At 41.0% G+C, this 12,523-nt stretch overlaps 1 protein-coding gene across 1 annotated transcript; it reads right to left on the reverse strand.

The window, feature by feature from the left end:
- Positions 1-11,156: 11,156 nt before the first annotated feature.
- On the reverse strand, positions 11,157-12,197 carry LOC110313343 (melanoma-associated antigen B2-like). Its single transcript, XM_021187423.1, has one exon. The coding sequence runs from the start codon at positions 12,195-12,197 to the stop codon at positions 11,157-11,159; it is 1,041 nt and encodes a 346-aa protein (XP_021043082.1).
- Positions 12,198-12,523: the final 326 nt, after the last annotated feature.

A 12,523-nucleotide genomic window follows, 5' to 3' on the forward strand; every position in this document is an offset into this window, starting at 1 on the left:
TGTCTCTCTCTCTCTCTCTCTCTCTCTCTGTGTGTGTGTGTGTGTGTGTGTGTGTGTGTGTGTGTGTGTGTCTTAGTCCCTTGAGGCAGAGTCCCCAACTGAACATGGAGCTAGGCTGACAACCTTATTAAACCTCAGCCATCTTCTAGACTACTCTTTGATCAATGCTAGGGTCAGAGGTGCACAAGCTGCAGCCAAACTCAGTTTTTCATGTGGCAGGAATGGTTTGATCTCAGGTTCTCATTCCTGCCCTGCAAGCAATTTAACAACAATTCTACCTCTCCAGTTATGGTCTCCTTTTCTATTTCAGGATAACTTCTCTTTGTGAGGCTTATGCCTCCTCAAAACCCAGAAGGAGAAAGTGAAGAGGACATTTCCTAGCTACATATTTGTCAGTGGTATCACTAGAATCTGAACTCTGAAAGATCAGAGCTTTCTGGCTGGTAGTTTAACACAAGGTAACAGACGAGTGTCACTTCAAACCACTGGCTGTCCTAATGTTCTCACTTCAGTTGCTCGGAGACATGACCTTAGAAAACCTTAGAATTAAGCCTTTCACTACTCTGCTCACCTAGAGTGGGAACTGGTAGACATCTCTGCCCATCATTACCTCAAGTCCCATATAGTGAAAATAGGGAGGTTTCTGTATGGCTCTCATCAAAATGAGATAAACATGCACATACCTTTTCTCTCAATCCAAACCTTAGGACAGCCTGGCAACCCTCCCTGACTTCATGTAGGACCTGTGGTTTCATTCCAACAGTTTCAAATCTCAGATACTCCCTAGGGAGAAGTGAAATGTGCCTTGCTGTCCTCAACTACTCAAGCACTCCCAAGGTGAATGGCAGCCTCTGCTGACCTTAGACAGAAAACAGTTCATTGTTCTGGAAGGCCTTGTGATGCCCGAGGAGGAAGAGAGCATGCTTTACTCACGTGATGTCTCTCACCATTCTTTCTGTATTTCTGTATTGTTCCCTCATTTACTCTTGAGATCACAGTGACTCCTATTATGGAGTCTCTCTCTCTCTCTCTCTCTCTCTCTCTCTCTCTCTCTCTCTCACACACACACACACACACACACACACACACACACACACATACTTTCTCTTCAGTTGAGACCATCCCTATCAATCCCAGGAGATCCCACTTCTGAGAATCATTTCACAAAGTACTACACAAAGGGGTAACTTCAACCTGCCAGTTTTCAGAGCCTCCCAGAGATACAGAGATGAGGCTCTGTTTACCTTTGGGTTCAGAATATGGCTTTTCAAATATCCCTGTTCTACTTCGATTTATATGATGCTATTGGGGAATATTAGCTTATTTTGATCAGAGCCCAGCAGTCCTTTCTCACATGACATGAGAATGCTGCTCCTGGTGACAGGATATCTCTCATAACATTAGAGAATGTATTTAACAACTTTGTACAAACTAAAAGTTCTGTGTGGGAGTTTCTTGTTCAAGTGGGCATCTTGGTAGTATACTTCATATTTGGAGCTATTGGTCTTCCCAACCCTCTCATGTGTTCACATATCCTAGGCTTTTTGTTTTAAATTTTATTAGTAGTTTTTGTTATTTTAAAATTGCTTGGATGTTCACTATATATTTTTGTCCCTCCTCACCATATTTCCCTATTCCTCCTGCTTGTATCCATCTCCCCACCACTCTGCCTTATAAATTTGATTTTGTTTAATGTCCCACAGTTTCAACAGGGCTTTCTGTGTAATACTGACTTAGGAAGTAACCACCAGAGCTCAGTGAACTCACTGGGTACAGAACAGGAGTCCACCCCTCTGTCTCTAGCTCTCTTTCTCTGTCTCTCCATCTCACTCTCCCCTCTGTCTGTCACTGTCTTTGTCTCTTTCTCTGTCCTTCTACTCCTTCTCTGTCTTCTTCTTCCATCCAGGGGTTGATCAGTTGCCAACAGATCGGCAATATATAATAGGTCCCCATGAGACCCTTCTCCTCCATTACTGGCAGTTACTAAGACCTGACTTTTGTGAATCTAGTGACAGCATGCACAGATGTTGGGTTTGTGATATGTTTCCTATTTAGAAGATGTTACGTTGTAGCCCTCTAAATCCTCTCTTTTCCTTTTTATTTATTTGTTTGTTTGTCACTTATCTGCAATGTTTCCTGAGCCTTAAGGAGTGGTGTGAATGTCTTTGCTAGGGCTGAGCCCTTAACCTGAACTTTTATTCTTATTATATTGTGCAGCCACTAGTCTTCACATTTATCTGTGTTCAGTATAAGGCTGCGAGAGGAATTTCTCTGTGGCTATAACTATAGACATTTGGGAGTTGGTTTGATGTTCTGTTAATGTGGCTAGTCACATAAACTCTGTCTCAGGGACTAAATACTTACTAAAAACCCCGCCAAACAGAGTAATTTCCCCTCTGAAAACATTTATAAAACTGGGTCCCTGTCCTAAGTTTTCCATGAGACAGAAAGAAGCTGTAATCCAGGAGAGTGACCCCAAGATACTTAAGAAAACAACCGACAAAACACCCCCCACCAAGATGATTGGTCGATTTTATTGGCAGAATTAGATTTGTAGATAACTTCTGCTTATTTTCAGCATCAAAGCAGAAGTCTATGGTGAGTTCTATCTTTTCAATATTGCTGAGTGAAAGTTCCAATAACTTAGTGGAGGCTTATATCTTACTATTGAGTAGGATGGCTGGCCTTTTTCTTAGAATGTTCCTTGCCCTTTGCCCTTGCTTCCAGGCTTGGCTGCAATTTCGGCTTTGTTGTTGTTGTTTGTTTCTGTTTTCTGTCCATCAAAGTTTCATCATATTGAGATGAGCTGATACTAGATCTATTTTCATTTATCCTGTCCACAGACCCCTTCACCTTTTCTTGTTGATATCAGCATAGGTTTTTGGATCCTGTAGGATCCTTTCTGTCTCATTAAAAAAAAAACCATGCTTCTAAGAGATAATAGCAAAACAACAAAATAAAATATAATAGCATAAAATAGAAACTATCACATAAAATTTGGACAAGGCAAACTAGCAGAAGGAAAAGAGCCCCAAGAGAAGGCACGAGAATCAGAGACCCACTCATTCACACACTCCGCAGTCCCATTAGAATGTTAGATTGAAAGCTATAATATATAACCAAATGAACTGGTGCAGACCCATTTATCTTAGGTGAAGTAAATCAGAAACATCAAGTATCCTGGCAGGTCACATGACAAATGTGTAGTAGGACAACCACCATCTCATCATTGATAGACAAAAGTTTGTCTTTAATCCTGTTCTGCTTCTCCATGTTCTACACCGTCAGACTCCGTTCTAAAACTAAGGTTCCCAACTCATCCCAGAAATGTGCAGAGCGACAAGGCAGCTCACACTTTCAGGACAAGCCTCTGAGCCATGGCTGAGAGCAAGTGCAGTTTCCGTGGTTATTCCAGGGGTGTGAACTTTTCGGTACACATTCAGGTTCCTTACCTTGACCACAGACCTCTTTCAGAACTTACAGGCATCTAGTTGCCAGGTAGGGTGTTGGTGCCATGGCATTAAAATCTAGTTCCTTTCCCCCCATCAAAGGAAAAGAAGGTAAAGTAAACCACAACTGGTCAGAGGCAGGCTTTGATGATTGATTGACATCAGTGTCTTGTTATGGGACCCCACTGCTGTGGAGGCAGTAAGCAAAAATCTGATTTCCTCACTATACATCCTGAAGACAGCTAGCCTTCCCCTAACCCCCACACTTTCTTCAGTCTATTGCACACAGAGAATGCCTGGACCTCTGAAGACTACTCCACCCCTGTAACTCATGTGTCATCAACTATTCCATGCCTCCACCCCTTCCTTACAACACCTGTTATCCTTGACTCCTGACACACACATACTATGTCCTGCACAAGGTTGCATGCAAATCTTCTTCTATTTGGAGCTGAATTCTCAGCTTTCAGGTATACTCTTGTGCTTTCCAAGAACTCCCCTCCCCCTATGGGAGAAGAAGCTGCAGGAAGTAAAGATTACAAGGTCACAACCTCTATCTAATACAGTGGTTCACACCCTTGCTATGCTTAGGAACCTATTATTTTGTCACTACTTCTTAACTCTAAATTTTGCAACTGTTAAGAATATTAGTTTAAGCCAGGCATGGTGGCACACGCCTTTAATCCCAGCACTTGGGAGGCAGAGGTAGGCAAATTTCTGAGTTCGAGGCTAGTCTGGTCTACAGAGTGAGTTCCAAGACAGCCAGGGCTATACAGAGAAACCTCGTCTGGAAAACAAAAAGAATATTAGTTTAAACATCTGCAGGATATCTGATATGCAATCCCCATGAAAAGGTTGTTTGATCCCCAACACTAGGGTCGCAAACCACAGGATGAGAAACACTGGTCTAGTACCTCGCAACCAGGAACAGTGATCTTGGGCTCCTGCCTTGTATGCACCCCAGTCCACCAGCTACAGAGGTAGCCCTCCCTTGCCTCTCAGTCCTTTGACTGGGAGTCAAGATGCAAAGATTGGCAGCTTTGTCCTGGGCTTCAGAGTGTTCTTCTCTGACTGGACTCTCAGAGCCAAGAAATACCTGTTTGAGGACCAGTCTAAATAGTAAGCCACGACTTCTTGAGACCTGGAGGAAATGATCTAGACAAACTTCACATGGTGCACAAAGCTTGAGTGTCTGGGGTCTGATAGCAGAGACAGGATTATGAGCCCACACTTTCTCTTAATAGACACTTCCTTGCATTCCACATAGGGTCTCTCAGCTTGACTTTGGTTTGAGCAGGAACTTGCCTTGCAGAAATGGGGTTCCACCCCTTAAAACCTAATAGACTGTGGCACTGCAGAGAGAGAGATGAGGTGCAACCCAAACTCTGTCTGCTTGATCAGCAGCATGGCTTCTGGTTTCCTGGCACCTTGCCTTCTATTGGTCCTGGGCCATGTGCTTCTAACATAGAATTCCCTCCTCTCATTACCTGAAGTGGAAGTGCAGTCATGCCTATAAGGACCCATTGCCCATCCCTCACATCTCCAGTCAGAAAAGTGGTTGAGGGTTCTGAGGTAGCACTATTTTTGTAACTGGTCCTCCTGTGGTCATTCCTGGTTTCTTCCCTCCTTTGTACCCATTAAAGCCAAGCTTCCTGGCTCTTACAGGGCATTTTCCCTCACTCCCAGGGACCTTCAAGAGAAAAATCAGAGTAGGCTTATCCTCACAGCTCAGATAAACCTAATAGCAGCTGTCAGTTCATAAACTCTTTGCTCTCAGTGTATCATTTCATTAGTGTTGCTATCATTAATTTCTTGAATTAATTTTTCTTCTTTGTATTCGTGTGTGTATAACATTTGTGTACATGGGCATGTGAGTTTTGAGGCATGTAAGTAAAGGTCAGAGGACAGTTCCCGGGACTAAGTCCTCTCATTCCATTGTAGCACCCAGGGATTGAACTCAAGTAGTCAGTCTTATGGATCAATTGCTTTTAGCAGCCGAGCCATCCTGTCAGTCCTGTATTTTAATCCATGTTGATCCATCTTTTATGGTAAGATAACTTCCTCCTTTCTCAAGAAACACAGATGGCACTGACCCTCTTTAGCATGGTATCTTGTTATATCGGCTTCTTTTCTCATTCAATTATTCCAGGTATAATTTTCTGTAGAGCACATTAGGGTAGGGATATTTGGGGCCACTTTGAGCCCACAGCTATGGATACCATTTTTGAAAGGCCCATTTCAATAATTTCCTGGGCTAGTTTAAGTCCAAGTGCAGGTAATCATAAAATAATCCATCCCTTCTAGAGCCTGGGAGTCTAGCTATTCCCTCCCACTCATACTAAAACCATACAGTAGAAAATTACTAACAGTTATGCTTGACTAATGTCCAACAGACATGACAAGGTCATGTGTCTAATAATCTTTAAAGTAAATAGTCTGTGAAATGTAGCGATAGTTTTAATTGAGAAAAATAGAAATGAAAGCATTAGAGGGAAAGATAAGACTAAATCTTCCTGACCACTCACCCAATGAGGAAAAATGAGGAAGGGGCATGTATGTGGGCAAACAATCTGTCCTTTGTGCTCCACAGGGAATCTGTCATTCCAGGGTGTTGCACACTGCTATGATTTGAATGAAAAAGGCCCCACAGGCTCATATATTTTTCTGCTTTGCCCCCATTGATGAACTGTTTAAGGGGGGATTAGGGGGTATGGCCTCATTGGAGAAGGTGTGTCTCTAGAGATGTGTTTTTTATCTCTGTCTCTGCTGTCTGTCTGTCTGTCTTTCTGTCTGTCTGTCTGTCTCTGTCTTTCTCTGTCTCTGTGTGTCTGCCTGTCTCTCTCTGCCTCTTTCTGTCTTCCTCCTCCTCTCTCTCTCTCTGCTACCTGTGGACATTGCTCCAGTGTCCTGCTTGTCTGCTTCTTGCCATGATGATAATGAACTCCCTCTCTGAAACTGTAAGCAAGCACACAATAAAATGCTTTCTTTTACAAAAATTGCCTTGGTCATAGTGTCTCTTCACAATAGAACGGGAGCTAAGACACTTGCCCTTCAAGGCCATATCATAGTTTCACTTTTGCTACTCTGAGTTTCCACTGCTCTAATTATAAAATAAGGATCAATGTTTCTCACACAGTGCAATCAGAATTCTAGCAAAAAGAACAATGAATATATCCCCAAAATCCTCGTTCAAGATTCCCCCTCTGAGTAACTATCCAATGTGAGGACCCTACCTCTGCTATACTTAGGTTGGTTTCTGCAGGAAAATGATATTAATAGATACAAATAAAGGATGTACAACAAGAGTATGGTTTGGCAGTGTTATATGCATGATAAATAGGTTTGAATTATGTCGTGCATTTGGGGTGAGTGTATGTTTTCATTATTTTTTAATGAATGATTGCAATTTTCATCTTATCATAAATATGTCTTAAAAAAACAAAAAACATTGCCTCACAGAAGCTATAACCAAATTCTTTTCTTCTCAAGTTCCAGAGAAGAGGTCTGTCACTGAGAAGTTTGATATGGAAAAAGGACACTACAAAATAAGAGTTTGAAATTAAAGGATGGACTACAAAACATCATATAAACACAAAATTAAACAAAGACAAAACATCATGTGCAGGATACCCCTGTCTGTAAGACTAGTAGAATGGAGCTTATTTTACAAAATAAGTTCCAGTCCTGCTTTATCTATGAATTCATACCACGTTTAGACCTGAACATAACAGATGAAGAAGAGGATAAGAAAATTAGGATAGGGAAGAAGATGAGAAAAAATACATAGAAATGAATAGGGAGAAAATAAACTCATGATTATGTCTTCTATCTTTTGCTGGCCTGACTTATCAGGTTTTTTTGGAAGTATTTCAAAAATAGCTTAATCCAAAGCTATTTTGATCCCCTCATCCTATTAATAGGTATATTCCTATTATAACTAAATGTACTCTCTTTATCTTTCTGCATACTTTAGTTGGCCAGAAAGTTTGGATCATACTTGTAATCCCTGTAGTCAGGAATGAGAATTGGCAATCTGTGAGGCTAGCCTTGGCTACATCAAAGTTCCAGGGCAACCTGGGTTATATTGTAACATTCTGTCTCAATGACAAGCAAATATAAAAACCTCACATTGATTTTGCTGATCTTATTGCTCTTGTTCTAATTACATGCAGGAGTTTGAGTAAAGAGGTTTTATTGGTTTTGATAGATTCACATTGAGAAAAAAAGTGACTTAAGAGATATAAGCTTCAGGTTAGATAAAAGAAGGTTATGGCTTTAAGTTATCCCCCACACAGGTTAAAAGACAAACCCATCTTGTCTTTTAACCAGCTTGCTGAACTTATGAATTCAGAGATTCTTTGAGCTTCAGATTCCAACTCTCTGAAATGGTTTTGGTAAGTCTTGCCCTCCACAACTGGTAGAAGATAGGTAAAGGAATAAAGTACTTGGTATAGTGACTAGCATATTTCAGTTTCTTCCCTTCAACTGTCTGATGACTTCAGTCTTTAATCGGTGAGTCCTCATCACCTTACACTGGATATAAAGAAAATGGGGGAGTCTCATCTGACAGCCCTAGTCTAAAACCTTTTCAGAGTGATAATGTAAGGCAGAGCATGACAATTTTATGTCTCTTCTACTCAAAGGTATAATCTCAGCTTGGTCCTTACCCAGGTAACCTGATTTATCCCATCATACAAATGAGATAACTCCTTTTTTGAACTTCGTATTATATCCTCTATCTGAGGCCTGCATTTCTTTAGTCCCAGCAGGAAGAAGTGGGGAATATATTCTCTAGTGTCCTATTTGGCTTTGTGTTACTGTCTGACATTTCTATCACAGTGAAGAGATGTAACTGTAAAAGATAACTGTAAAAGAAAGCATCTAATCATGGGCTTGCTTACTGTTTCAGAGGGTGAGTCCATGACTAACATGGTAGAGAACAAGGCAGCAAGCAGGCAGGCATGACACTGGAGTAGTAGCTGAAAGCTTACATCTCATCTATAAGTTGGAGGCTGAGGGAATGAGGTTGCGTGACACACATCCTCCAATAAAGCCACACTTAAACTTTTCCAAAACAATGCCAACAACTAGGGACCAAACATACAAATATATAAACTTATATACTCTTATTCAAGCCCCCATATTCTACTCCTTGGCCCCCATAGGCATGTAGCCATACAATAATGCAAAAATCATTTAATACAATGTCAAGAGTCCCCATAGTCTTTCACAGTCTCAGTGTTGTTTCAAATTTCAAAGTCTTTTCTGAGATGCAAGAAAATCTCTTAATTATAAACCCTCATTAAAAGAGCATATACAGGCTGGAGAGATGGCTCAGTGGTTAAGGGCAGTGGCTGCTTTTCCAGAGGTCCTGAGTTCAATTCCCAGCAACCACATGGTGGCTCACAACCATCTACAATGAGATCTGATGCCCTCTTCTGGTATGTCTGAGGAGAGTGACATACTCACATACATGAAATAAATAAATATTCTTTTAAAGATTTATTTATTTATTTATTTATTTATTTATTTATTTATTTATTTATTATATGTAAGTACACTGTAGCTGTCTTCAGACACGCCAGAAGAAGGCATTAGATCTCGTTACGGATGGTTGTGAGCCACCATGTGGTTGCTGGGATTTGAACTCAGGACCTTCAGAAGAGCAGTCAGGTGCTCTTACCAGCTGAGCCATCTCACCAGCCCTAAATATTTTTTTAAAAAGCATATAAACCAAGGATTTTTTTAAATTTAGTTTTTACTTATTCACTTTACATCCCACACACTGCCCCCTCCCAGTCCCCTTCCAGAATCCTTCCCCCACCTCTTTTTCCTCTGAGTGTATGGGGGCTCCTCTGAGTATCCTCACATACAGGCACTTCAGGTCTAGCTTTATTTGAGGCTCTGTCAGAAATAATGGGTGGATCTCTCTGTGACACACCTTATATTCTGATACTTTGTTATCCACAATTCTATAAAGGTTTCTATTTCAGACTTTCTTTTGACTTTATCTATGAGATTAAATAATTCTAGGAAATGTACAACACTTGTAAGTCTAAAGTAATCTCAACCTAGTTTACCTTAAGAATGACCTCCTGTGCCCAGAGTGATGTGGGATGGAGAGCAGATCCAGGATGCTTCAGAAAAAAAAAATATGTTCAAGTGATTATTCTCTTTTCTGGTAGAACTACAATAGCATCTGCCATGAGAGACTTAACTTCCAGAGTAAGTAAGATGTCCATTGCAGTGTTGAGTGAAACAATGCTATATATCAGCTAGGCATCTGTTCTAATATAATGTATTCCCCTTCATGACCTAAGTACCTAGTCACTTGAAGTAATATAACCCTGCAAATATAAATGTGCACAATGCCATTAAATATTGATTTTTTCATGAATTATGATTTAATTATTTAAACAGTTTTCATTACACTTATTTGGGGAATCAGAAAGCATGCAATGGAGGTCAGTCAACAATTGGTCCTTCCACCATGTGGATCCTAGAGAGAAAACCGAGGTTGTCAGGTATAGTATCGGGCGCTGAGCTATCTGCTAGGCCCTCTGTTCTACTTTGGAACTCTCTCTTTTGCTTCTAACTCCATAATGTGGGCCCAAGGACCTTTTAAGTATTTACCAAGATGTGTATTGGAGTACTGAAATAACAGCCTCAGTTTTAGTTTTCAGCTTAGGAGTGAAGTACTGTGGGATCTAGATGAGGGGTCCAGTATGAACTCCGCTACTTAGTATCCCTATGAAGTCCAGAATATTTGGATATTCTGTAATTCTCGAACTTTCCACTAAGAAGAAGTGAATTTAATAGTCCTTTTCGTAAGGACTAAAAGATTCATGTTGAATTCATGGCTTTGGTATCTGACTCATCCTGTATTCACTTCTTAAAGACTGGTGTTCACTAAGGTGAGTATTTTGAGGTGAGTATTTTCATTGTTACTATCTACCAGGATTTGTTTTTAATGTTTAACCTAAGAGATGCCATAAAATATATGGTCCTGGGGGCCCCAAACAGAGAGTGAAAACAACAAAAACATTCTGTCACAAGGCAAGGAGACATGGAAAATGTGTTTTGATCAAGCACACATTCCCATTTCTTTAGGAAGCAGACCTCATTTGACCCACACCCATAACAAAAGCTTCTTCTAGAATCTATCATTGCAGCAGAGGTAGCTGTTGCGTATTATTTTGCTAAACAGCTTCAGGAAGATTATCCAAGAACAGATGTTCAATTAAGTGTTTTGGTAAAAGATAAACCTTAAACAAGAAATCCAACTCACTGTGATTTTGTTTCTTATGTATCCTTTAATAGCATAAGCAAAGCAGATATTTGTTTCTTACAAGTTTGAAAAGAAAGAAAATATGGAGTAAAACAACATGAATTAAAGTCTATTACTTTTTCTCTCGATTCTTTTCTCTCCTACTCCTGAGCACAATTATATTCTAATCCCATGTTGCCTTATGGTACATTGCCAAAGGTAATTATGAAATTTCAAATAATATTTCTCATCAAAACAAACTTTCAGCCCTCAACTTGGTAAACAGCAATGAAGGCATAATCTATTGTATTATTTCTATGTAACTTCTGACTGCAAGTAAACACTATGATAAAAGACACTACACAGTTTTATCAACAAGTAATCTGAGCATTACAAAACAAAGATTAGCAGGCCCTTTCAATCACATAGTAGAGACTACCTTAGACATCACTAGCAGGTCTAGGGAGGCTGGACTTGGCTTTAGAACGTTTCTTGGCCTTTGATTTAGTGCTTCCCTGGGCTTCATCTCCAGCTTGGGCTCTAGTTTTTTCCTTCAAAGATCCTTCATGATTAGATGGATAGGTAGAGGAGCCAGTTTCATTGATGTGGGCCAAAAATTCCATCACCTTTACCCGGCTCGATTCAGCATAGGCTTTTGAACCCCACAGGAACTCATAGCATGGAGGGTCACTATCAGGAACCTGACAGTATTCTAGGTACTTTTCCTGCACTAGATCTTCAGTGATGAGCTTCCTGACATTTCCAAAGATGAGGTGTGGGACCCCATCATAGACTCCTAACATATTCAGGAAGTGCCAGACATCCTTCTCTAGGGCACGGTAACCATTTAAATAGATCACACTTAGGAGAGGGATCAGAATGCCCCTATTAGGAATACCCAGCTCACTGCTCCCACTTCCATCATCCTGGAAATCTAGCTTACTCACAAGAATGTAGGTTTGACCAGGGGGCTGGACTTCTTTCAACTCAAGGCCAAAAACCAGATCCATGCGGTTGGAAGCTTTCTTAAGGATCTCCGGGAACTGCTCCTTGAAACTTTTAGTGACAACATTCAGCATTTCTTCCTTCAGCAGGGGCTCTTTCTGTTTGTACTTGCTGAGCATGTACTCCATTAGCATCCCAGTCTTCCTTGTTAGAAGATCTTTCTGTGGGCTCTTCTTGGATTGCTGGGTCTCAGAGGAACTCACATTTTTCTTCCGTCGGTTCTTGGCACCTGTATCAGTCCTTTTGCAGGCAATGCAAATACTAAAAGTGGTGGTGCCAGGCATTTCTTGAAACAACTTGGCAAGGGTTTCAGAAGAGGTACTTGGCACAGCATCTCCAGAAGCCTGAGCAGAGGAAGAGGGTGACTCTTCCTCCTCTGGTGCCAGGGTCTCAGTATCCGCAAGCTCCTGGAACTCAATTTTGGTCTGGCGGCGCTTCTCACGAGCCCGTACCTTACTCTTTTGTCCCCTGGGCATGATGGATATGGTCAGTGACAGCGGCAGGAAGAAACAGCAGAGCAGGTGACTTGGATACCTAGACAAAGAGAGTGAGATAATATGAGCACCTTAATTGTGTTTTGAGTACATTGCCTTTTATCAATATTCCTTTAACTTTCCCCAAACCCACAGGGTTCTTGTTCTGATCAGCCTGCAGGTACCGCCAAGTATCAGCAAGGCTCCTTGTCTTCCAGTGTGTGATCACAGCTCACTTCTAGGATTATATTAATTCTTCTTAGCTTCTGGGCCCTCCTCTCTGAAGCTCTCATTTGACAGCTCTAAGGTTCCTTGTAGCCCTGAGGGAG

The sequence above is a fragment of the Mus pahari genome, chromosome X (genome assembly GCF_900095145.1).
Source record: "Mus pahari chromosome X, PAHARI_EIJ_v1.1, whole genome shotgun sequence".
Classification (NCBI taxonomy): Eukaryota; Metazoa; Chordata; class Mammalia; order Rodentia; family Muridae; genus Mus; species Mus pahari.